This window comes from Patagioenas fasciata, chromosome 14 (genome assembly GCF_037038585.1).
Source record: "Patagioenas fasciata isolate bPatFas1 chromosome 14, bPatFas1.hap1, whole genome shotgun sequence".
Classification (NCBI taxonomy): Eukaryota; Metazoa; Chordata; class Aves; order Columbiformes; family Columbidae; genus Patagioenas; species Patagioenas fasciata.
This window is the reverse complement of record NC_092533.1, coordinates 2,107,527-2,133,540: the sequence shown is the minus strand read 5'-3', so window position 1 is coordinate 2,133,540 and position 26,014 is coordinate 2,107,527. Positions and strand designations below refer to the sequence as shown.

General features: G+C 53.8%; 1 protein-coding gene across 8 annotated transcripts; it reads right to left on the bottom strand.

Annotated features, from left to right (window-relative positions):
• Positions 1–902: 902 nt before the first annotated feature.
• On the bottom strand, positions 903–24,270 carry SH3TC2 (SH3 domain and tetratricopeptide repeats 2). Of its 8 annotated transcripts, none has more exons than XM_071814614.1 (19): positions 24,199–24,270; positions 21,524–21,753; positions 18,841–18,957; positions 17,580–17,684; positions 17,180–17,307; positions 16,102–16,207; positions 15,606–15,749; positions 15,306–15,507; positions 14,598–14,671; positions 13,636–13,831; positions 12,703–12,839; positions 11,709–11,750; positions 9,902–11,605; positions 9,616–9,796; positions 8,016–8,166; positions 6,542–6,664; positions 5,873–6,023; positions 5,044–5,240; positions 903–4,679 (listed from the first exon to the last, which is right to left on the bottom strand). In XM_071814614.1, exons 2-19 carry the CDS (start codon positions 21,621–21,623, stop codon positions 4,488–4,490), a joined length of 4,050 nt encoding a protein of 1,349 aa, XP_071670715.1. In that variant the 5' UTR covers positions 21,624–21,753; positions 24,199–24,270; the 3' UTR covers positions 903–4,487. The 8 variants fall into 8 exon arrangements, 7 of the variants coding, with proteins under 7 accessions (XP_071670715.1, XP_065704985.1, XP_071670716.1 ...); XM_065848913.2 differs by lacking the exon at positions 24,199–24,270 and adding an exon at positions 23,664–23,802; XM_071814615.1 differs by lacking the exons at positions 11,709–11,750; positions 24,199–24,270 and adding an exon at positions 23,664–23,802.
• Between the last annotated feature and the right edge of the window lie 1,744 nt (positions 24,271–26,014).

The window sequence follows — 26,014 nt, the reverse complement described above, 5'->3', positions numbered from 1 at the left end:
TTCACTCACCTCTGCTTAGCAGAACAGCTGGTGTTTACCAACTTCTCATTACCGCTCCAAGCAACACAGGAAGATGCTGGCTGGAGAGGACCAGCCACCTCTGAAACCAGATGAACCCAGCTTTACCTCTGCCTCAGACCCTCTGATCCCCACAGCAATGAGGAGCCTGCAGCAGAGGCAGAGCTGCAGCAGAGGCAGGCTGTTCTGGAGACAGGTTTGACAGAGGTGGATAAATGATGTGACATCCATAGATTCAGATACAAAACCTGGGCGTTGAGCTCCAGACCAGCTGTGCAGAGCTATTTGTGCTTTTAGCAGGAGTGATGCAGCAGCATCAGCTGTGGCTGATTCCTCTGGTTAAGGGGAGGCCCAGGTTCAGGTGTTTGGGACGGGACAGGTGACTCTCACCCACACCCTGGCTCTGTGCAGCACACCACCAACATTCAGATTTCTCTCCCAAGCAGCATGCACTTTCCCTGCCCAATTGCCATGCTTCAATGGTACTTACAGAAGGTTTCTATCCCTTGTTTAACCCATGGGATCTGAGGCACGGAGAGGAAAAAGGCTGGGTTGGAGCTGTGTGGTGCAGAAGGTCTCTCCATCCAGCCCAACCTCTGTCCAGCACAGACCCAGTGAAGATCTACAGCGCTGTACATTGAAGGAATGATGAAAGATATCTGTTGATAATAATTATTATTATTGGGTGTTACATTTCTGCAGGAAAGAGTAGTTTTCATGTAAACCCAAATAAATCTAGCAATCTCTACGCTTCTGTCCGTGTCTGTATTTACAGTTATCAGTGCTTCCTTTTTCCTAATGCCTTGGGAGACTCATACCAGAGCTAAAGTGGTGCAAGAATTATTCTTGTCATGGTATTTTCGCTGACCAAGAGTGAGCACATGTTAAAGAAATCCAGTCTCTCTTTATTCTAGTCCTTAAATGGTGCCCTGAGGCATTAAGCAAAAAGGGGGTCAGAGTGGCAGCATTGGCTCTTAGGCGGGCTCACGTCAGGACTGGTAGTACTGGTGCCCAGAGGGTTGCACTGGTGAACTATCGGAGCAGGATGGGTTGGCGCCAGGTCCAGACACCGGCACGTAGAAGCACCAGAGCCAAAGCGAGGAGGTTCCTACAGCACCCTTCACCCTCTGGAAGTTATGGAGAGGAAGGCGCTGCTTTTAGCAGGTGTTTGAAGACACGTGTGGCTGCACGTGGTCCCCACCAGCCCTATTTCCAGCCTGGCTGGCCGAGAATCGAAGGAAGGAAAACTCCTGGGACTCGGCATGGAGCAGACAGTCACGTGCGGCTCAGAACTCAGTCATGAGCCACAGCAAGATGACAACACCTGGTGTAAGAGGAGACTTGATCCCTCCCTTCCCTTTCCCCTATTTCTTCCTCCGTCTGTTTGGGCTGACATCAGTGCTGGTGAAGGAGGCTGGACACTGGTGGCCTGCGCCTACTGTAGGATAAATACCTCCTGTGTTTCTACAGTCCTGCTCTTCCAGCCTCCTCTTGGAGCAGTATCACAGCTCTGGCCAGGCTCTGCACCCTGCAGAACCTTGGGTGCGTGCTCCTTATGTGGTCACTGTGCTCCTTCGCTACAGACACACACACAGGTGCCTCCTGATGTGTCTAAAGGACAGCTCCAAGTCACCGTGACCTGGGAATGATGGACAATATCCCCTCTATCTGGGAAGGGATGGAGGGTGATAATCCCCAGCCTGGCTGCCCCAAGACCTGAGCTATCACCTGGTGACCTCCTCTAGCACAAAGTCCCTGAAGCACATTTGCCCACAGAACCGCACTGGTGGCTGGAGGTACCTGGTATCCTCATCCTCCTTCGGGTGCAGGCCCAGGAGCTGGTTCATACAACTGACTGCTCCAAGTTTCATTCTACTTCCTGATATTATTATGGAGTTTAATCAGCCCTGGCCAGGAAAACAGCCCAGCTTTGTCACAGCATGTGGGAGCGGGTGGGTGGAAGAGGGACTGGGGGAATGATGTTTCATGGGACATTCCCAAAGAGCACATCTCCCACCCAGGCACCACAAACTTCTTTGCTGTGATTTAAAGAGGACACAATTTGGTCAAGAACTATGAGCCAGACCCACAGACCCTGCAAATCAGAACATCTCTGACTTCAGGAAGCTTAGCTGATTTAGACCAGCTGAGACACTGACCCTCTAGGTTTAAACAAAGCCCATTTTTTCTCAGTGGTGCTAGGCAGAATGGCTTTATGTTTTGGCACTGGAAGGAATATTTTAGCAGGGATGCTCTCTGCATGATTCACTCTCCACTGGGCTTAACTTTGACCAGAGCCACAACAGCCACTGGCCAGTGCTGTGGGTCTGGGGGCTCTCCCACAGACAGAGGCACAATCACCCACGCCCCAGCCCCCAGATGCAGAGCCTGACCACCCGCACAGTGGTAGCAGAAGCCTTGCTGGAATGGCTGGGCAGCAGCCTCGTGGTGGCCTTGGGCCTCATTCCAGGGACCCAAGGGAACTGCTGGGGACCAGACCAGGAGCAGCGGCCGCTGCAGGTACGTTACCGAGGGGCTGGGCAGCATCCCTGAGTGAGTGCTGGGGATGGCAGGAGAGATGTCTTGGTGCCAGGGCAGGGCATTTCTGCACCATGAAGACCTGCAGGTCTTCCAGAGCAATCAAAGCCTCTCTCCCCTCCCCTCAATAGCCTGACATACAGTTGTCAGCCTGCTTTCAGGTATGAAGATGTGAGACGGTGTTTTGCCCCATGTATGAAAACAAAAAGGGGAACTGACCTGAAAAACTGCTGAAAAGGTCCTTCCCTAGTGCAGTGAGCACCAGCCACCTGGACTGAGAACTGGCAGCCTCATACAATGAGGCAGGATTGTTTTGGGGACGAGTTCTCCCCCAAGCTTGCTATATTTCGAATAGGATGAAGATTTACCTCCTCTGAGCTCAGGGCTGAGTCTCCCCTAATGGCATTGCAGGAATGCTCAGTAAACAAGCAGTAAACTATTCATTGCCCCGATGATGGATGCCTCGCAGGGATTAGAAGGGTAAAATGAACTCAGCGTTTGCAAAGAGCAGCGAGGAAATAAATGTGCTGCATTTAGCATTTCTAAGCACTGGAGCACGTCAGGGAGGTGGAAGGACTTGGAACAGGGTCTCCCTGTGAAGCCCTAACTGGGTGTCTGGCCACTGGTTGTCAAAGCAAAGAGATGAGCTGGAAAAACTGCTAATTCTTCCCTCTGCACCAGCCCAAACTGAAAACCGAGGTTGGTGCTAGCTAGGAAGCAGCACTCGCCTGCCTGAGGCTGCAAACGTGGGCATTTATTGCTCCCTGGTGGTGAGCTGGGCTGTGGAGGAGCTCTGTGTTTCTCCAGTGCCGGCAGCAGCCCCAGGACAAGCACCCTCGGTGCCTCCCGCTGCCCTGGCTTGCTCCACAAAGGAGTTTTTGCTTCCTCTCCAGCCATGTAGCTCAGGCTACCTGAAGGCATCTTGCTGCCTGCCAGGTGGCTGGCTTATACCTGTGCTGCCAATGGTCCACGCAAAGGCAGCGCAGCTGCCTCTCCCCGCCAGAAGTCCCCACACACCCCACCAGCACCCCTGCCCAGGGCTGGGTGTGTGCCAGGGGCAGCGGGTCCAGCCTCACCATCCTGGTGCACACACGTCCTGCAGGGTCCGCAGCCTGGAGAACAGGAGCTGGGGAGAGTGCTGGGCTGCAAAGCCTGGGATGGGTCAGGGCTGACGGCTCTTTCCCCATGCAGGACCCGTAGTGTGCTCATGCTTTAGATGCTGAAAGTGCCATGGGCTGTGGGGCAGGAGAGGCCAACACAGCTGCCTCAATCCAGAGCTGAGGCTGAGCAGCGGGGCTGCGGTGAGGGTGGGCTCATGGGCTTGTCCCCAGGCAAGGCTTGAGCAGCCCTTTTCGTTTCTCCTCCTTTCCCTAGTTCTGCCTTGGTGGGGCTTTGTACCAAAGAAGCCCCAGGCTCTGCAGAAGAATGGGTCACTGACCTCCGCAGAGCAGACAGGACGGAAACCAGATAGGAATAAATAAAGAAGTTGCTATTCAAGTTAAAACACACTTGGTTGGGGCTGAGCTGCCCCAGAGGACCTGAGGTGTGTGGGGCAGCCGGGGGGGACGGGCAGGCACACGGCAGCGCTCTCCTGCTGCTGTCCCGGGCAGGGAACCGCACTCTGTCACTCAGCCCTGCTGCACTGCACACCCCAGCACTGCTGCTGAAGCCTCATCCTGCCCGGATTCCCAGCCCTGATGTGCCACTTGGGCTGCAGTGCACAGCCCCACTCCCCAAAAATGAGGGCAGAGTCCAAGTTCTTGGTCCCTTGCCTGTCAGGGACAAGAAGACCAAGTGCTGCCAGCTCCTTAGGATGTGGCGCAGGGACCTCTTCTGGGCCACTTGTCCTGGAGAGCACATGGACTTGTGCCAGTGGCACGGCATGGTGCTGCTTGACACCTTGGACTGGAGTCCCTGGAGTGATGGGCTGGTCAGACGACGTGGCCGCCTTCGCTCAACCATCTGGGTCGGTACGTTGCACAGCCCGGTGTGCTCTGGGTATCCCGCAGGGCACCAGGGATGTCACCCAGCTTGGCACGAATGACGCCTTGCAGGTCCTGGTCTCCCAGCTCGGTCGCTGCGGCGAGGGCCAGGAGGAAGTAGGCTGCTGCATCCTGTTCATCCTAACCGTAAAGAACAGGGCAGGCATTAGGAACTGGTTTAACTGAAGGTCACAGGGTAAAAGGGAGCTGGAGGAGAGGGTGATGGTGCCAGGCAGAACCCCATGATGCCTGACTTCGTTGAAATGGGCTCTGTATAGCTGCAGCCAAGTGCCAGCACTTCCTTCCAAATTGTCTTTCCCCCTTCAAAACCTGGTTGTGCCAGCATCACGTGCATTTACTATGAAGCTGTGGATAGGATGGAGAGTCATAGGATGCAGCCGTCTACACGTGTGGCTGCTCTGCCAGCATATGTGATCAACACTCTACCTCCAGCTCTCTGTAAAGACCAGAGTTCTCAACACACCACCACGGAAAGGTTTCTTACCTTCAGTTTGTGCAGGGTCAGGTTTCCAAGGTGGCAATAAACCTTGCAGTAGTACAGGGCCTCTCCAGAGCACTGCAGCATGTTGGGACGCAAGGCAAGTGTCTTCAGGTAGCAATCTTCTGCCATCTCGTACATGTGCAGCAAATAGTAGACTGTGGCCAGGCGGTGGAATGCAACCAGCTCTTGCAATTGATCTCCTGGAAAAGAGTTGCTGATAGAGTCAGCCTGCAGTGTGCTCACAATACATCTCCAGCCCGGCATGCTGGGCTGCGTTGGGATGCATTGGCTCAGCCTGGGGGCACGGACGTCTTCATAAGGAGACACTGGGTTCAGAGAAAACAGCCATTGGCAGGGTTGCTGATACCAAGGCTGAACAGATTGCCCGGGAGTATGTCATTCAATCAGGGGATTTCTTGGGTGCTGCAAAGGGCTATTACAAGATTAGTTCCGTCTCAGACGTTTATGCTGGCATTTTGCCCATTCAAACTATTTGTGTAATGGGAAGGGATGAGTTTATCAGAAGAGTCAGGGTAGAGAGGAACTGTTCAGTCCTGTGCCTTCGTCAGACTTCCCGTGCCCCAATGTAGCAACCACTGTCTGCTCAGCCAGCCCCAGCACCACCATGGCACAGCAGAACCCCATGGCTGTCCTGCAGCTCCAAAAGGGAAGTGGCCTTAAAAAGATGTTACCACTTAGGATAAGAACAGGTCCGTCAGTCATATGAAAACAGGTGATACTCCTTTCACAGGCACACTGTTCTCATCCTGAAAGGAAACCCCATCCTCAGGAGCCCATAACTCCGGGTACCCTGTGGGTGTGCAGCACTCACCGACCCTGATGCTCAGCCTGGCTGCCAGCGTGGCAAACTCCAGCGCCTTCTCATAGCCCTGCAGCCCGATCTGCAGCTCTGCCAGCTTATTGAACAGCCGTAGCTCTGTCTTAGTGGCCTTTAGTTTCCTGGCCAAGGGTACAGCACCTCCCTGAGGAGAGAGAAGAGCAAGTCCGAGCTGTTCCTGGAGGTATCGGTACAGCGCTGCCCACAGAGGGGTGACGGAGCAGCAGGAGATGGACCGAGGGTTTGGCCTGGCAGGCAGATGTTCAGGTTCAGGTTCTAGCCCCTTCTTTCCCCTGAAAATGAGCTTCAAATCCCAGAGTGTGGTTCTCAAAACCTGAGCCCCACATCTTCCTTAGGTGCCTGAAATTCTGACTCTGAGCATGCCCCCAGGAGCAACCGGCTCACACCTAACCCTGCCAGGATTTGTAATGTGAGGACCCTGTTCCCACCTCCCAGATAATCTCTGGGGTGAGCTGCAGCCATTGCAAAATACATCTGTGCTTCAAGCTTCCCCCTGCAGCGATGTTTGCAGTCTGGCACACTCAGAACCAGCTCATCCCTCCAGTCTGGCCATGAGGTTCTGCAGCCAGCCCTGGGGCAAAGCTCCCCACAGCCATCGCCTCGTGAGGACACCAGAACAGAAACACTGGGAGGGAACAGTACCCTATAAAACTCCACCGCTCGATCCCTGTTTCGGCTGCCACTAAAAAAGGTATCACCTGCTTTTTCATAAAGATCCATGGCCAAGGAGAAGTTCTCAGATTTCAGAGCAGTCTGAATGGCTGCCTAGGAGGAAAAGGAACTGGAGTAAGACTTGGAAAGAGACATTTGCACATAGACATTGGTGTGATTAAATACAACCAAGTCATCATCAACGTGAGCCCCAGCGCTCCAAATAGCATTGGAGGCAGGTTGGCCAGAAGGTGTGTGGGGCTGTTGTGCTGCATTTGCAAGTGATGTGTGTGATGATGGAGCCAGGAGCCAGATAACCCATCCCTGTGTGGGGACAGTGTGACAAGCTGATCAGCTGGGATATCCAACAGCATCAGGATTCAGAGCTGGGACAGCACAGCTGTCCTGGCCCTGGTCTGTCACTGGTGTGATAGAGCCAACATGAAGATTGACAAGAAGAACAGAGAAAGGGCAGAGCCCGCAGGAGGGAGGGCAGGTATGCTGACTTCTGGGAAGAACTGTTATTTGTGCCAAATATGCACTTGGCCTTGGTGCCACCTTCCAGCCAGAACAGGTTGTTCCTTACCCCGTGACAATTTGTCATTGCTGGTGACCTCTCCTGGAAGGGGCCCCTCAGGGACTCAGACATGTCCTGCTGAGATCTGATGTCAACTGACCCTCCTTAATGGAAAGCCACCCCTCCTTTAGCCCCTGCTGAAAATGTGAGCCAACCTGATTTAGGGGCAGGCTGGTGTGGCTGATGGGAAAGGCTTCTGTCCTTGTTCCCAACACCATGTGCCTCAGCCACCCAGCCCCACCAGTTCAGAAGTGCTGCTGGGCTAACAGGGTGAAGACCCCAAACACCTTCTACACATGTCCAGGCTGGTGCTTTGCTGGATAGTCCAGCTCAGTGCAAACCCCACCAAACCTAACCAGCCTCTGCTCTGCTCACTCTGGGCACGTCAAAGAATTTCCCATCTTTTAACAGAAGCTGCTCCCCGAATGAGGGAGACCTAGGATTTTATGAGCTGCTCTTCCTCTTTGCAGCTCAGCTGATAAAATAGTGATAGAGATGGAAAGAAGCCACTAGTATTCTACTCCAAGAAGTCTCCAAGCACTTTCCTGGCACCTTACCCCTTATCTATGTGTATTTCAATGGGAACCGGTCACCTGGTACCTCCAGCTTCATTTGACATTCCTACAGCACTTTCTTAATAAATTCACTTACTTTCACCCCAGAATTCTCTAAAGCCCGTGTGTGGATGGAAAGATAGGAAATTTAGTGCCAGATAATACATGAGTGTAAGGCAACAGCTCCTCCTTCCAGCAGCAGCTTTATACTATCCATAAGAACTTTCTCTTCCAGCTCTGCCATCCCCAAAAGGCTCCTTCCAAGCCACACAGCTGGGATGGGGATGCAGCTAGCTAGGGTGAGAATGGGACCACTCCAGCCACCTGTACATACCTGAAAGTACATTTCCACCAGCTCATCTTCCTGCAGGAGGTAGTAGAGCCTGCCTGCCTGCAGCCAGGCCTCCGCTGCTTTCACAGTCTCCTCCAGGTCAATGAAGATCCTTAGACTCTGTTTGGTGCAGTCCAGGGACAGTCTCAAAGCCCTGTGATGGTAAAGAGGCAAAAAGCCTTCGCAAGGAAATTACAGGACACCCCCAGCAACCAGCTGCAAAGCTCCCATGACACCTCGCCATTGGCGATCCTGTCTTCTCATACAGTTGCCAAAGGGCAGCCACATCTCTGAGTAGTGTGTCCTGGTAAAATTGTCAAAGACTCCACGCTTTAGTGCACATGTGTGTATCGTCTGGTAACCTTAGACCAGCCAGGGACCCCAGTACTAAGCACAGCCCCAAGGCAGCCCGCTCCCCAAGGGCTGCTCCCCACCACTGCTGGTTCCAGCTGATAAAGAGGGTTTTGTCCAGGTCACCTGCAAACCCTGCTTTCCCCCCTACACCCCAAAGTCACTCCCAGCTACACAGGGGAGCATAGGCAGGGACACCTTGTTTTCCAGACAGCATCTGGCACCCAAAACCACATCTGCCTGTTGCTTGTCCCTCAGTGCAGCCAAAGAGGCATATCCATGGGCACATGTGCAAGACCTTGTAGCCCCTTTTCAAGCTCCTGGAAGGCTTGAAATCCCCCCCAAGAGTCGAAAGGGACAAGCGGCAGGGTGAGCCGGCGGGTTGGACATGCTGCCAGCTGTGGCAAAGGGAGCGCCCGGCAGCGCCCAGGGCATGTTTGCTTGCTTGGTGTCTCGCCTGCTGGCAGCTGGGCTCCAGCTGTCCTTCGTGTCCAGGGAATGGGGTGCGCTGTGGTCTTAAATAGCACCATTCACATGACAGGCGTCTGCTTCCTAAATACCTTCCCTCTGAACTCACTGTGACCTAGCATGGGAAGGTTAACATCCCAGTTAATGACAGCCTCTCCCAATTTGTCCTTCTGGGACACAGGCTCTAACTCTCCACTGTTTAACACGTTTGCCTTCAAAAACTGAAAAAGATCTGTGGCCTGTCCAGGTCTCTTCCTTTCCCCTCCTGCCTAAACTAATCAGACACTTGTGTGTGTCAAGCGGGAGATGGAAAGGTGAGCTGATACAGGGTCTTAAGTACCTCCCTGGGGAAAATATTCCAGCAGAGATAGGAAGGGCAGGCTCAGCAGCTGGAGGCTGAAGCCAGAGTTATTCAAATAAGAGATAAGGAACCTATTTTTACTGGTGAATGGTGATTAATCACTGCAATAAGCCTCCAAAGGAAGTGACAAATTCCCTGTCATTGAGTCCCCTCTGATCAAGGCTGAATGTCCCTCTGGGAAACTGTATTGGGCCAGACTTCAGTTCTGTCCCAACTAACAGCCCAGGGTTTGCCCAGCTGTCGCAGTGCTCCGGTTGACATTGAACTGCTCCCCTTCGCATCGCAAAGCTCGTTAATCTCAGCATCAACCAGCAGCTAGAGCTGCTGTCTCTCTTGGGGCACCCCAGGAAAACCCCTGCTCTTGCTCTGGGTGGCCAGGAACCCCACTCTAACAGCATCTTAACAGCCACAAACAGGACTTACTCAGATGTGCCCAAAACCTGGTAGAGCTGGCTGAGAGTCTGCCGAACATCGCCCTCCAGCTCCCTGTCCTGCAGCTGTTGTGTCAAAGATACCCAGTGCTCATGGTAGGTAATGCAGGCCTGGAGATCCGGGGACACTTTGCTGTAGAAATGGCAGAGAGACTCAGTGATGTGAAGCTGACCTGCATGGTACAGGGAAGGGAAAAAGGACAGGTCAGGGGACTGCGTTAGGGACCCGACAGGGTGCTGCTCAGAGGTGAACGCTGCCCTTGCAAAGCTGTACTCACTCCTCGTGTTATGCCACTTCAGGGCAAAAACCAGTGCCAGTTCATAACAGAGTTTGCCATCTTCCATCCTCTGCCTGTTCACCATGGCCTGCGCTAGCCACAGCAGCACCTGCACCAACTCCATCTCCAGGTCTTCGCTTCCCTGGAGCTCAGCGTAGAGCTGAGCCGACTGGAGCAGGTAGAGCTCAGACAGCTGGTTTGCCCCATGCGAGAGGCTCAGCTGCCCCAGGTTAGCCAGGGCAATAGCCTGGTTCCTCTTGTTCCCGGTCTCCTTGGCTTTGTGCAGGGCCAGGACGTAGTTCTCTGCAGCCTTTTGCACCTGCCCTTCTCCTTTGAGGGCAATGGCCAGGAGATTGTGCACAGCTCCACCCTGGGTCACGCCGTCTGTCCTGTCCAGAGAGCGCAAGAGCTGCCACATGATGTCTGCAGCCGGGCCCGGCTGCCTATGCAGGAGATACATCCACCCCAAAGAGAGGGAAGATGCAAAAGCCTCCTCCTCGCCCATGAGTCTGCTGAGGGTTACGGCCGTGGCTGCGTAACAAACCGCCCCGTCCAACACTCCATGCTGGAGGTACATCCTGGACAAGATGGCACACAGTGTCCTTTGGATGGGCACAGCTCTCCTCTCGCAGGAGAAATGCAGTGCTTGCTTGAGGTAGAAACAAGCCAGTGCTGGGATGCTGCTCCTCTCCAGTTGGTTTCCCAAGAGCTTGGAAGCATTTTGGAGGATGAAGCCAGCTCTCCAAATGGGCGTTGGTGCCCCCTTGATGCCGCTGGGAACAAACAACCTGGCAGAGGCCAGTGCAATATTTGGCAAGTACTTCTTGTCATACAGGTAGCTCAAGATGGGGGTGGCATCCAGCTGCACAGAACTAGCGCCCGGGCTGAGTGAAGTGGTGCTGAGACATTGAAGATGCTCAGTAAAGGGCAGCACTTCATCGTTTTTGCCCAGTTGTAGGAAGAGCTTGACAATAAGGAAGCAGACCCGTGCCTCCAAAGGCACGTTACCCACAGAAATGGCTTCTCTCAGGACGTACATCATGACTTCCAGCTCGTTCTCAGAGCTGAAAGAGTGGCCAGGCAAGCAGACAAGCAAGGCCACTGTTTTTCCCAGCAAGGAGGAGAATTTGTGTTTCATGTTCTGTTTCAAGTAGATGGAGGCCAGGTTCACGTGCAGTGCAGCCAGCAGGGGCAGGTCCCCAAAACCCCTGTCCAGGGTGCTCATGGCTTCCTCAAAGTAGACTCGGGCCTGGGACAACTTCACCTTTTTGATGCAGAGCTTACCCAAGAGGAAACAGAGCCTGACATGAGCCCAGACTGAATGAGTCCTCTTGGCCCAGTTCCTGGATGTCTCAAGGTACAAGACCAGTTCATCCTCATCAGAGAAACCATAAAAAGTGGAATTGAGAAAGGAAAAACTGAGATCATAGAGGCTTTGAAAACTGGGCACATAACTGTCTTGGTTAAGGAAGGTCAGTATGGGGTCAAAGACATCAGCATCTTCCATATGTCCAGCATTCAGGTCAATGAAGAACTTGGGATCATCAAAATCATCCAGCTTCTCCAGGAGAAAATCTTCCAACGTAGGAGGGACGGATTCACTCCCTGGGCTAGACAGCTCAGAGGTGCTGGTTGTAACCACATCATTTATTTCCTCCCAAGACTGGAGCAGCTGGATATCTTTACAGCCACGGAGAACAGCCCCTGGAAGGGACAGGAAAACCATAGTGGGATGTTTTGTCATGTCAAAGTTCACCCTCAGAAGTCATCATGAAAACATCCCATTCTGTCCCATCCACATACTCACCTGATGGCACCTTTGGGAGCATGGCTGTGGGTTCAAAACCATCTACACAAAGAGACAAATAGAAAACAAAGAGCCCAAAGCCATGGTCATTGTAAATGTGCAGACACAGTGCTCAAACCTTATTAAGATCTGCTGCTGCTCTGCTAAAGCCCACACCTGATGTGGGAGACCAGGATCACTTCTGGCTGCAGACACCACATGCAGCTGCAGCTTCTACCCCTCTGTCTGCTGGTGCTTGGCTCCATCTTAGACCACGACGAACAGCTTTTAGCTGGCGGTGCGGTGAGCACGAGTATAGTTACTTGGGAACAAACAGGTCTTATTTTTCACAAGTGGATTTTATTGTATCTGCCTCTTTTAAGAGCCTTTTTGTGCATATTCAGAGGTTTCAGATACACGAATATATCTGACAGGCTGCACCCTGGGCTCACTGCACCTGATCTGGCTGGTCTGGGTGGTTTCCTGAACCCCAGGAGATCGCAGGCTCAGCCCTGCATGGCCACATTGTGTTTCTGGGTAGTGAGAAAGCAAGAAACTGAGACAGAGAAATTAGCTGTGGACCAAAAGCCACACAGCAAGAATAGAGAACCTCAAAAGAGCACCCAGGAATTCCACTCTCCTGGCTCCTGCTGTGGGCATGGAGATGATGGCACCTGCCACTTTAGCTGTGTATCCCACTCCCTATACATCCAAAGGTCAGACAGCAGCGGGGGACCTGCTATAGGCAGGGACCTACAGCCATGAGCAGTCAAGAGCAGCATCTGCCAGGGTGAACCACAGCTGAGCAGCTGCTCTGGAAGCAGAGAAGGCTCCACCGCAGTGTGGCATGGTCCATCTCTTGAGGGTATCTACAGCCTTCACAACCAGGCTGAGCAGGGGGCATGGAGGTCGTGTCCCCTGCAAAGCCCTGAGCATGGAGCTCTTTAGGCACCATGCAGCATTGCTGCCTGTGGGGAGCCATGGGGCTGGGCACACCAGGAGCGGGGAAGCTCACCCAGGCGGTACACAGAGGTGATGTCAGTGCGTGCCAGGTCACCGAGGAGGGTGGTGACGTGCTGCTCGCCACCATTGCAGGGGATGCGCAGGAGTGGGGCCTTTTCTTCTTCGCTCAGAAACACTGAGCCCTTTCCCCTAGGTTGAGACAGACATCAGGGGAAAACAGTCAGTGTCTCCCTATCCCCTGACACTACAGCTGTCCTGTGGGATGGGTTTTCCCATCCTTCCTCTTCCTCCCAGCAGAAAAGTTCTGCAGATGAATACAAGAGTCTGGACACCTTCCCCATCAGGGCTCTCAAATCCAGCCTCTCCAGGGAGGGTGCCAGAGGGAGGGACCTATCGGTCATTTTTGTCTCCAGAAGCCCTCTCTGAGGCCAGGGACTCATCTGATCTCCTCTCTGTTCTCTGTAGTGTAGTGAGAAAAGTGCCTAAGGCTTACCTTGAGCGAGCCTGACCCAGAAAAGCCCAACAGACCTAGCAACAGGTTAAGACCTCATCCCCCCCCACACACTCTTGGAGGAGAAGCCTCAGCAGTGATCACTCTCCACACCCTTGCCAGGCTCACAGCCCTTCAGACAAAGCTACAAAGTCAAGAACATTTCCAGGTGAAACTCTGAAGCCAGGTTGTCTGGTACACAGATGTCCTGGGCTGCCTTAACACAAAGCCAGGTCTAGCCCAGGGCCAGATCTGTTACTCTCCAACAATCACCTGTGGCAAGTGGAATACGATTGCTTCATCTGGGCAGAGATTCCTGCAGCCTGTTGGCAGCAGAGCCTGGCCAGTGCTTCTGAACAGATCCCAAATAGATCCTCTATGAAGGCCTTGCAAAGTGAATTACTTGCCCTGGACTCTCACATAGTCTTGAGTTGGTACTTGGAGTATTCCTTTCCTTCGAGTTTAAATTAATCTAGATAGTAGCATGAAACTTACAGAGGTTCACAAGCCTCGGGATTTATGTATCGGGTAGAGACAAAGCCGATGGTCCCACTGCTGAGGGATTTGCCCACAAACCATGGGAGTCCTGGAATGAGGAAGCCGATGACTTCTATGCTGTCCCCTTTGGAGAAACTCAGTTCATCCCATGCTGCTCCTCTGTGGTCCTCTGTGGCTGAGCATCTGCCTTTGACTGGGAAACCAAGGCAAACAAGGGCATTTCAGTGTGGGGCCACTGTTGAAGCTTCTTCACTGGAAAGAGTTAGTCAAGGAGGAACCATGATTTCAGCTTGAGAAGGCTGCCTCTCTGTCCCCTGAAACTTATTGTGCTCTTGGACTGCAGCTTGTTCTTGAGAAGAGGATTATAATGAAATACACAAGAGGCTGGGATAAACGCCACGCAGCCAAAGGCTGAAAGCTCAGAGCTGCAGTATGGAAGGTGGCTGGGAACATGGGGCTTCACAGAGGCTGCGCTGTCTCAACTCTGCCAGGAGTGAAATCTTCAACGGCACAAATGTCCATCACACTACACACCAAATTCACACCTGCAGTGACCTCCCATGGCCAGCAAGCTCTGAACAATGCCCATGTTCAGGCGGGAATGGCCTGGGGCTAATTGGTAAATGGGGGGCACAATGAAGCCTAATTATTTAAAACTTCAGTCTTGAAAGAATTAAAGGAGAGATAAAATTGCAGCAGAACAGAAAAACCTAGCGGCAGAGGGATGCCACCAGCAGCCTTCTGTACCCTGTGTTCTTCAGATCACCCTTTTAAGAACATGCAATTTTCAGGCTCTGTTTTCCATTCAAGAGAGTTAGAGCATTCCCTTAGAGCACCTTGCATTGGGGTGTTATGGTCAGATCATAAGATGGACCCTTTGCATTTGTGGCCAAACCCAGGCCTGCAAGGGCCGTGCCCTTCCCTGGGAAGGGCAGCTGCGTTACACAGGTATCACTCACCAACTGGCTGAGAGGTTGTCCCACTGATCTCCTGGGAGATGCCAAAACTCACAGCATAATTCTTCAGGAACCACCTGCAAGGCAAAGGGGAACTACACTGGTCCTTTCTGAGCAGTCCTGTCCTCAGGCCACCACCAGGGATGGTCTCACACGAGCAGGACAGATGTTGGAGCTGCTATGGAGCATGGTCAGCACAGCCAGCCCAGGAGTTCCTTGTAATGGTGTTACTGGGCACGGAGGGCAGTTTGCACCTCATGACTGCAGCCTCACACCATGTGGTAAGAGCAGAATAATCCTGCCAGCCCATAAGGAGGATTTCTGTGTGAGTACAAGAGGAGCTGCAGGTGTCTCTGAGGCTCAGCCAGGTGTCTAACATGAGGCCCCACTTGGACTGGTATTACCTAAGTCTTGGGCTATGCTTTTTCTCCCAGGTATTCACCTGTAAATCACAAATAATCTCCTGTATGACCTAAATCAATGTCATACAAGAATGATAACTGAAGCATATCCTTGCTCTGTCCCATTAACAGGACCTGAATTGGTTCCAGTGGTTGTCTTTATGCATCATGCATATCCTCATGACATTGTGTAACTCCTTCCCATTGCCAGAGGCAGGAGGAGTTTCTCACCCCAGGCTTGGTGCTAGCTATACATCAGGATCTGGAAAGGATCTTGGCTTGAGCACTAGTAATTGGCCAGTCTACTTACTGGTAAAATGGCTGAGTTATTGGCTCCAGAGCTGACAGAGGCACCAGGCCTCGTTGACCTGTCAGTAAGGACATTCCTTCCCACTTGGACTCCTCTCCAATGTTCTTCACCTGGATCAGCGTGTTCTCGCAGAGCTGCAGGCCTTCCTCTCCCTCCTGCTCTGGCTGCCAGGCACTGGGCACTGCTCTGGAAAAAAAGTTACCTGCAGATAGAAGGAGTCATGGCCAGGTCAATGGCATCAGTGCAAGGCATAGCTACAACACAGCCCTGCTGAGATGCTTGAGAGAAGTCCCTCCTCACCTTCCTGGAGGAGCAGACCCATATATATGGCAGCCAAGCGATCTTCATCCACAGTAACTCTGACCTGTGTGTCCTCCATCAGAGCACAGTTTAGCCAGTACTCCTGGTCAAAGAGAAGCTGCTCCAAACAGCTGCCCACGTACCCTAAAAAAGCAAGAGAGAAAGCAGTGCTAGCACCCCTCTTCACTGTGTGGCTGATGTGCTCTTTGGATGTCTCCCAGTCTGCCATCTGTAACAATGCTGTGAGGCAACAGCCTCTAATTCGGTCTCGATCCCCAAAATGCAACAGAGGCATCACCCAAAAGGCATCCTTCCTGGGTCTCTCTGTTTGATGCAGACAGTGGTTTTATAAATCTGCAGATGGACCCCAAGGACTTCTAACTCATATTCTTTATCTGTCTACCCTGTTACATCCCTGGGGTTTGGGTGTCAGATAATTCTTTCTCCAAAGCCACTTAACACACTGTTCAGATCTCCCATACCTTGAAAACATTACCTAAAGTCAAATACGTGGAAAACTTCCAGACTTCTTCTAGGGTTTTGAAGGTGAGGATGAACCGATCCTCCTGCGCTCGCATACAGACCAGCCTGGCTGACAGCTCCTACACTTGGAAGACAAAGCAAGATCAAGGGACGGTCCTAGGACTCTGAGAGGGGGTGTCCTTTTCAGCATGGGAGTAATATTAGACCCTGGAACGAGACTAGGCACTCATCTATGAGCATAGTTGAGACCAAAGGTGTGTGAGTGGGTTGCCTGGGGTTAACAGGAGGGTGGTCCAGCCAGCTGAGTCCTTCAGCCAGGAGGGATGGAGCATCTGCTGTGACAGCTGCCCATGGTGCAGCAATGGGAGGGCAAAGAAGCTCCAACTCCTCCTACAAATCTTTTCCCCTGTAGCGCACAACAGGACCACCGTGCTTTTGAAACCCAGACACCTGAACCATACCAGCCATGTTAATGTTCAGCCAGGACAGGTACAGCTTCCAAACTGCAGCTCTGAGGCCACAAGCAGTGACTGTGCCTCGAGGGAGCAGCTCTCCTTTCGCTCTCGCTGGCACTGGTCTGCCTGCACTGTTCCAGGTCTTCTGGAAAGTCCTGCAGGGAGCCCTGAGGAGCCAGGGCCTTAGAAACCAGCAGGGAAGGAGAGTTCGGTCCAGGAAACATCTCTATACCTATTGCGGTTTTTCTATGTGATGGCAAATACTCTGAGAATCCCTGTGCATGTCCAAAGATGCCACCTCCATTGGGGACCTGGTTCTGGTGTAGAGCTCTGGTAATCCCAGCCCTGTGAAACGCCAGCTATTTAGACTCACCCCTGGGCTACCTGTGTGATCCCTCAGACAGCTCAGAGACTCCAGTATGAGGGTTCTGACATGAGGCTCAACTTTGTATCTGCCTCTTACCAGTTCCCCCATCATTCCAGTCTCTGGCAGAGTCCCTGTGTGCAGGAACACACACTGCAGCAGCAGCCTTGGAGAATCTTCTCTTTCTCGGCTGGTTTGATGTCCTGTCACACACCCCATCACGTCAGGAGCCTCCCAGTACACGCTTTGCCCTACCAGGCTGGGGCTCCTACCTTGAACAGGGCACAAACGTCTCTGTCGTCACCCTCCAGGGCCCACAGCTTCTTTCTGGCTGCTTCCTGGAGCTGGGAATTGAGGCTCCGGGAGGAGCGGCTCTCAACGGAGAAGAAGAGTGAAATCTCTTGAGAAGGAAACGTGCAGGGTTAAGGGGGAGAAGGAGCTCCGTACCCCACAGTGCTGCCTCCACCGCACCACCTCCCTGTAGCCAGCCCCACCAGTGCCTCCAGCCCTCGCCCGGCTGTGATGCTCAGACAACACAAACGCAGTCTGCCATGCTGCCCCGGAGCCAAGATGAGAAACTCAAGCGATGACAGGAGCTTGGTTAGCTGCAGTGCCAGGTCTTGCTACATTCAACTACTGGAAACCTCGGCGATGCCCAAGGCAGCATCCTACCTGGTGGAAACCCCTCCTCGACAGCCTGCAGCACCGAGGGGGTGTCTGGTGGACTTTCTGCTGCCTTGGTAGCGGGGTCGCTTGGCTCCGATGCACCAACCTTACCTAGCAAGGAGGGGGGGCACAGAAGAGCTGCTGTCAAATTTTGTGGCAAAGGTCTATGATGTTGTCCCTAATCATGCCTCCTGAAAGCAAAGCCCGTGGTTGCACTGCAAATCTGGCTGGGGACTGTGCGAATCTGGTATCACTCTACAATCATGCTCAAGGCAAGATCCACGGGATTGGTGTGTCCTAACTACCTGATGCCCTGGATAACTGGCTTCTTTCCAGTGCTGGGGTGGCTTTGAAGTGAGGGGACTTTTCCTCCTTGCTCTTGGAACAGACCCTCGCTGAGCAGATCTGGTAGAAGCACAACCCCATGGCACAGAGGGTGTTTTTGGAGGAGACAGCAGAGCAAGAGCACTTCCCCAGCACAGGAGAGCCAAGGACTTGCAAAACTCTTTGCTCATCAGTTTGACAGTCAAAATGAGATTTTCTTCCCTGCCTGCTCTGGTTGGTATCTGAAATCCAAGCTGCATTCTCTATGCTTCACACATTGTCAACTATTGCTATAAAGGATTCGAGAACTGAAACTTCAGCTGGTAATTATGTTAATGAAAGCTGAGACACATAAAAACCCAGCTTGCTCTTCCACAGCTGTATTGGCTGTGGAGGGATAACAAGATTAAAACCCAGTTTTTGTCAGTGATTAGATTGGATTTGTAAGACAAACATGTACCCAGAGATCTGGAGCTGGAACATGCAGCAGCTTTTCTAAGTCACTTCTGTGACCATAACTGTACTCTACAGTTCTTTTTATTGAGCCAGCTTTGCTAGCCAGTAAAGCAAACTGTTATTTGCACTCAGAATTATAATCCTTAGTTATAGTTAGCGGTGGAAAAGAATGGCCCAAGGCTGGACACATAAAGCATGAGCTTTTCTTTGAAACAAAAGGCTCTGCATTTCTCAACAGCTGATTTGAACACACTTAACAAAGGACTTCATCCAGCACACATGGCATAAAGGGAGACAGGGAAGTGAAATGAGCCAGAGCCAGAGCTAAACCCAAACTGGCTCCTGCCTGGGCTGGGCTTGCCCACCGCTTGCTTCACTCCTCCCTCCCCTCCTCTCCTCCCTGCACCCAGCAGACCCAGGTGGGCTCTGCTGGGTTCAGCAGGGCCTGGTGGGCAGGGGCTGGTTCCCCCTCCCCGGGGACAGGTACCTGATGCCATGGTCTTCTCCCGACACCATTTTCCCCGGCACTCGGCTGCGGTGCGATGCAGGTCCCAGCGGGGCAGGAGCACAGGCGAGCGGAGGCAGCAGGAGTCACACTCTTCACCTGGGGAAGACAGGTGGTGGGGAGAGGCGTCCAGATCCCCTGCAGGATGCTCCCTGCCTGAGAGGTCTCCATTTGATGTGCCAAAGGAGGTGGCAGGTCGGACACTGCTCCCGTTGTCTCTGCCAGCAGCATGGCAAAGCATGCTGGTGAGTCCCAAGCCAGGCAGGGGCCAGGGCTCGCTCGGGTGAGAGGAAAAATGGGTTTACTCCCTGCTGCACTCACCGATTCAGTGTTTATTTTCATTTGGGCCAGGCTCAGAAAGGGAACTGAGAGTATTTTCAAGAGACCAATTGGAACTGCTGGTGGGGAGTTGTTCCCGGTCATGCCAGTGACTCATTTACCTCCCCGGTGCGTTTTGTAACAGTGGTCAGGAAACGGCCCCAGCCCGGAGCCCAGTGCAGGTCCCAGCGCCCAGGGCTGTGGTCCCAACAGCCGGGGCTCAAGTGCTCCTGGCACCCGCTGGCACCGGCTCTCCCGGGGGACACGTGGCCACAGCTCCTGGCCCTGAGCCACCTCCCTCCTCCAGCCCATTAGCGCAGCCCCGTTAGCTCATTCCTGCACGCCAGGATGGGAATCGCGTGTCGGGGGCTGTCAGCACCCCAAGGGCTCTGCAAGCCTTGCAATGCTTGGGGTGCTCCTGGGCAGCAGTGGCAGCAGGACAGGGGTGGCAAGGGGGTCACTGAAAAGCCAACAGCATGGGAATAAAACAATCCCCTGAGCTACCCTCTCTCCTCCCTGGCCAAAATGCTCTGCCTCGTCCCCCACACACCTGAATCTAGGGATGCAGCAAGCACCCATTAAGAGGAGAGAACAGCGTGGCCGCCTTGGGAAATGCAGGCAAGCCACCAAAGCGAGCCAGTGCTCAGCGTCAGTCTCCCCAGCAGCGGAGTGAGCTCTGCACCCACAGCTCTCACAGCCCCACTCAGACAGGGCAGGGCTGTGGCAGCAGCACCCCACAGGCAGCTTACCTGTGCACCCCAGGGACAGGTCCTGGCGCCAGGGGGTCCCCAAGCAGCAGCCCATGTGTCCAGCGACACCGCCAGCCCTGAGCTGGCAGGTGCTGCGGGGGGAGCGGCTGCTCGCTGCCCGGCCGGCACCGCGGCTCGGCCCCAGCGTCAATGCACAATGCGCCTTTTGACCGGCACCGGCTGCCGGCGAGGCGGGGGCGATGGGCACGGAGTCAGGGAATGGTTTGGGATAGAATCATAGATTTATAGCACCATTTAGGCTAGAAGGGACCTTTGAAATCAACAGGTCCAACCAGGAACCTCACACTGCCAAGTCTACCACTAAACCATGTCCCAAAGTGCCATAGTTACATGTCTTTTAAATACCTCCAGGGATGGTCACTCCACCACTTCCGTGGGCAGCCTGTTCCTATGCCTGACAGCCCTTTCCATGAAGAAATTTTTCCTTTTCTGAGAACTGAAAACTGTTTCATTTCATGATCACTTTACCCGAGGTGTTCTCCAACCATCACATCACCCACAAGTCCTTCTCTATTCACAAACAACAGGTCCAGTGGGCACCTTCCCTGGTTGGCTCACTGGTCAGCTGTCTCAGGGATTTGTTTTCCACACACTCCAGGAACCACCTGGACTGCTTCCTCCGTATTGTGTTTCCAGCAGAAATCTGCTAAATTGAAGTCTCCCAAGAGATCTTAAAAGACCTTTTTCCAACTCCCCTGCCATAGGCAGGAACATCTTCCACTAGACCAGGTTGCTTAAAGCTCCATCCAATCTGATCTTGAACCCTTCCATGGATGGGGCATCCACAGTTTCTCTGGGTAACCTGTTCCAGTGTCTCACCACTGTCAAAGTAAAGAATTTCTTCCTAATGTCTAATCTAAATCTACACTCTTTCAGTTTAAAACCATTGCCCCTTGTCCTGTCACTACAGGCCCTACTAAAAAGCCTCTCTCCATCCTTCTTATAAGCCCCTTTAGGTACTGAAAGGCTGAAATAAAGTCTCCCTGGAGTCTTATCCGCTTTTCTTCCTAGGAGACGGGTTCCAGCCCTGCAACAATTTTCATGGCCCTCCTCTGGATCCTCTCTAACAGGTCCGTGTGCTGGGGGCCACAGAGCTGGGCACAGCACTCCTGATGCTCTCATCCCCCCTGTGCCGGCCCCGCCATCGCCCTGGCTCCGCTCTCGCCCTTGCCTTTGGGAGCGTGTCGCCCAGCCCACGTGGCACATTCCTCTCATTCCTCCTGCCCGCCGCGGCATGGGGAGCCCTGTGGTCTGACGAGCCTGCCGGAGCTTCCAGCTGGCCCCTTCGGTGCTGATCTCCCGGCACCTCCAATGGCAACTCTGTTCCCGACACCGCGGCAGGCGCCTGCCTCACCTGCGGGGACACCCATCAGCATCCTCCACCCAGGGCTGTCTGTGCAACTGTTCCTGGGCCACCTTCCTGCCCGGCCGAGCCAGTGCTCTCCCTGTTTCACAGCAGCACTGCCCGCTCCGCTCCAACCTCAGCGGAGCAGAGCTATGACCAGGCAAGCCACAGCCAAGTTCTCTGCAAGCACAGAAGCTGTGTGCTCCTGCGGGGCTTGTAGGGTTCATCTCACCTCTGGGATCTGAACTGTCTGAACCCCAGATGCCAACAGCAGGAGGGACCGATTCGGCTGCTGGGTGGGATCCCTTGGGCTGCCCAGGATCGAGTCTCATTAGCTCTTCGCTCACATGCTCTGCCCTTCCCCAGCCTCCAGCACCAGGACTCAGGACCAGCTGTGTGGTCTCACTGAGCTACAGACGGCAGATGTCCGCAGAGCATCTCTGGGGAAGAGCAACACAGCCCCTGCAAAATAAAACCCAAAAGGTCTAGGGAGAGAAGTCACAGACAGGGAAGTCTTTTCAGGGATGGGTCTTTACTTCGTCAACCAGCCAATGCCACTGTCACCACAGCAGCGACCTGTTTGCTGCGGTGTGCTCAGGAGCATTGCTGGCTCTCCCAGGCAGCCAGGCTGCATCCCAATGCACGGCAGGGCCTTGAGCTTCTCCAGAGTAGTGAGTAATTACTCCAGTGAGTAATTTCTCACCAGGCAGATTCCCGTGCTATGACAGGGGCTGCTTGGCAGCACTGCAGTACCCCTAAAGCAAAGCACGAGGAGCAGCTAGCTGTGGGACAGGCTGTGGCAGGATGGAGCCCATGTTCATGGAGCTGGCTAGGAACCTTCTAACGAAAGCAAAGTCAAACCAAAAGGCTCTGCAGGAAAGGTTGCACTGAGCAATGTCCCTGTGCAGTCCTGGCCAGGCACCAGCCTGCGAACTGAGAAGGCTGAAAGAGTGGGGATTTCTAGTCCTCATCAGGAGAAACCAGATGCCGAAATGTTGAGGTTGCTTCAGCCCCAGACACTGGGGTGCAAAGCACTGCAGCTCCCTCCTGGCGTGCTGAAGTCAAGCTGATGTTTGCCCTGCCAAGCTGTGCGGCTGTGGGACCTGCAGGAGGGTGAGCTGCTGGGACAGGCCAGCGCTGCCCTCCCTGTGGCAAGGACTCTGTCTGTTCCTGTTGCACGTCGGCCCTGGAAAGCTCCGCATTTAGAAAACTCCCTCAGTCGACCTCGGGATGCTCTGAAGGTGCAGGAATGGGAGGGAGAATTCAGATCCAGACACGGGTTCCTGCCTGCCTGTGCTCCGAGCACACAACCTGAGTTTCAGTGATGGAGTCAGGCACATCTTCACATGAAAGATGTTGCTGTTTTGGGCCCATGCTGTCGAAGTGGTCAGCACTCGAGCAGGGCAGGTGTTTTCTGACAAAGATTTTTGCTTTACTCAGAATGCTGTTGGTTTTAGCAATACCTGCTCACCAATTAGCATCAAATTATTCTACTCATATTTCTTAAATCAACTGGATGGTTTGTTTCATTTTCTAAACAAAAATGTCCTTCTTAGCGGTTTTGAAATTTCTCTTTTAAGTTTATCTAGATAACTTAGGGACCAAACCCACCCCTTTACCCTCCTGTTTGACCTGAATTTTGCTTTTAGCCAGCAACCCAAACCCCTCTAGTTCCACTGCCTGCCCTGCTGCTTGGCACCCCTGGAGAGCCCCCATTGCTGCTGCCGAAGCCCTCAGCCTGCCCTCCCTGGAAAAGCCCAGCCTGTGTAAGTTCAGAAACAATTTCCTGAGGGTCTCAGGCTGTGCTGGCTGGGGGTCTCTGGTGTCCCAGCTCTCCAGGGTCTCTGCGCCCTCTGTACAGCCGGTGTAGCCATGCCAGCCGGGCAGCCTCTGCAGCTCACCAGCTGGCCATGGTTCCCTCTCCAGGCCACAAAGCAGGAGGCAGGGCGCCTGTCCGTGCACCCTTTGTCTAGGGGACATGGCTTTGTGGACACTGTCAGCCTCCAGGGCTGTCACACAGCAGCACCCTTCCCCAGGACCAAATCCGCTCTCCCAAACCCAACGTGTCTGCTGTGATTTCTCCTTTCCTTCTCCCATCAGTTCCTGTGTAGAAAGCACACAAACCAAACCTATCCTTCCCCGGTGTGCCCATCACCACCACATCTGAGCCTCCAGTTCAGCCGAGACTAAAAGTGCAAACTCTCTGCCCCAACCTGGATGTACTGAGCTGTGTCCCTGTGCTGGACTGCTCCAGCCACCTGCAACCGCCACGTCCCAGCTGTGTTTGCTCAGCTGAGGACGAAGGACACAGGCATGCGACCAGCACCCAGCGAGACCCGGCATGGCAGAGCGGTGCGAGCGGCTGTACTGACCTGCTCCTCCGCACACGCCTGCACAGGGCCCCTTGCTCTGCTCCCCAGCACCGCTTTCCTCACAGAGAACTCTTGGCCACGAAGCTCCAAACTCTCCAAGCCGCGTCCCCCAGGGGAACGCTCCCGGCGCCGGGACCCGGTGCGCACCGTGTGTGTGCACAGGGCTGTGTACGTGTTTGCAAGGCGGGCGAGCGTGCCCAGCGCCGCCACTCCCTCGCACAGGGAAAGGAATTTCTTCCAAGAGCGGCTTATCATCTTGGGAACCTCCGCTTCCCAGCAGAGCCGCCGGCACGGAGGTCAATGAGTTACCCGCAGTTATGCTATAAACAGCCCGGCACACCAGCGGACTGACGGCTCCCCAGGGGAAGCACAAACGCCCAGGCACCACCTTCGCCCTGGCTGTGCGGTAAACAAGATCCAGCGGGGCTGCCCAGGGGTACGGCATCAGCAGCTCAGCACAAGCGTGGCTGCACTGGCCACAGCTCCCTCCTGTTGCGAGCGGCTGCTTTGCATGAGCAGCCTCTCCCGGACTCACCTGTCCCTGCTCCCAGCCCTGCTGTTGTGTCCTTGGGGCTCAGGACCTTCTGTCCTCGCTGTGCACCGGCTGCCTCTGACACAGCAAAGCCCAGGGAGCGGCTCTACCTGCGCCACGGTCCGGCACACTGGGCTCTGAAGCCCCCTTGTGCTCTGGCAAAATGCAAATACAGACACACAGAACAAGAGATCTGTGGACCCAGCGGTATTTGTGCACTCCGGCCAAACTCCACAAACAGGGCTAGCAGAGATTTTCTTTTTCTTTTGAAAACAATGAAAGAGTTAATATTGAGCTTTTCTAATATTCCCATTTCCTTCTGGGAGCGCTCAGAAGTCGACCATTCTTTGGCAGGTTCAATATGAAGCCTCTTTGCTTTTCACTTTGTTATTTAAAAATGAACCTGAAAGAAAAAGGAAATCAGCCTAAACCTGACTTCAGTCGGGGAAAAAAGTAAACAAACAAGATGAAACGTTTTGTTTCAGGTCAAACAAACTCCTGTTTCTTGTTTTTGAATCTCTGACATAGGTGGGGGGACCTGTTTTGGGGTCAGGTGGAGCAGTGCTGTCCTGCCCTCCTCTGAGAGCCCACCCAGCCCAAGCAGCGACTGCAGCCGGGGGAGCCGTGGGGACTTTACCAAGAGAGGGGACTTTGGCAGGAGTGAGTGGGGCCAGCGGGGACATTTCCTCATTCCTGCACTCTTTGCTTTTCCTTTCACCCTCTGCAAACGGGCTCAGAGCAGTGATAAGCACCTGCCCCTGCCATGCCCCTCCTGTGATCCTCAGCCCTTCAGGCTGCCCTCCAGTGCCTGCCTGCTCGGGTGGGGGGACAGGGACCTGTCCCCATGTACCTCCACTCATACCTTGCATGCCCAAGGCTGGGTGGCGTTGGGACAGCGTCATTCCTGGTGTGCCAGCAGCTGGGGGCAGTTCGGGAAGGAGGGGGTTGGTGAACGGCTGCGGGACATAGGAGAAGCGACATGGTTTTACAGCAAAACCGGTGTGGCAAGTCCCTGAAATCCGGACAGACAGACCTAGCTCTAAGACATTTCACTGATGGCCCTCACTCAAGGCTTTTCTTCCACCTTCAAGACCCTTCTTACATTTCTCCATCCTGTGCAGGACACGGTAATCCAAAGCTGCTGCCTGCACTGGGAAATTTGCTCCATTCCGCAACTTTAGGGTTAAGCAGGCTCCGGGACTGAACTAAGCTGAACTCAGCGCTTAATTTTCAGAAATGCTGAGTCCTGCTCCTCTCGCATTGTTTTTAGCCAGAGGCAGAGGAAGTCAGTGCTCTTGGAAAACAGACCATGTGTGTGTGTCGCTGTGCCCGGGTGGGTCAGGAGGCTGGGACCACCCTTTGGCACATCCAGCCCTGCGCTGGGGAGCTGAGCGGGGAGCAGCCCCTGGGGGCATCCTCCCCAGCACAGGGGTGTGAACCCTGAGCATCCTCCCTGTAGCTCTCCGAACGTGACCATCGCTTCAAAGGCAGCAGCGTGGCGTCACCACCCCGGGGAGCCTCCAGACTGCGCGGAGACAGAGCCAGGGAAGTGGAGGCCACAGATAAGGCATGGGAAGGAAGAAGGAAGGACGAGAGCCAGCAGCTGAGCTCCAGAGTTTGAGGATCGCTTCAGCTTGTGCCTGGCACTGTGTTGCTGAAAGGAGCCTTCTGCTTCATCCCCGTGCAAACATTGTGGGTTTTTTTCCAGTTCAGCCTGCAAGAAGGTTTAGAGGCATCAGGGAAAGCCCCACTGTAATACTCCATGTGCAGGTGCCTCAGAGGCACCAGTTTTGCAATATAGAGCTTAATGACAAGGTGT

Excerpts from the sequence above, each read along its gene's own strand:
- SH3TC2 (XM_071814614.1), bottom strand. The coding sequence starts at position 21,623 with ATGAGACTCGATCCTGGGCAGCCCAAGGGATCCCACCCAGCAGCCGAA. Across the intron at positions 13,832-14,597 it reads GACAACCTCTCAGCCAGTTG|TCAAAGGCAGATGCTCAGCC; the intron begins GTGAGTGATACC and ends TTGGTTTCCCAG. Across the intron at positions 4,680-5,043 it reads TGACCCTGCACAAACTGAAG|GATGAACAGGATGCAGCAGC; the intron begins GTAAGAAACCTT and ends CTTTACGGTTAG.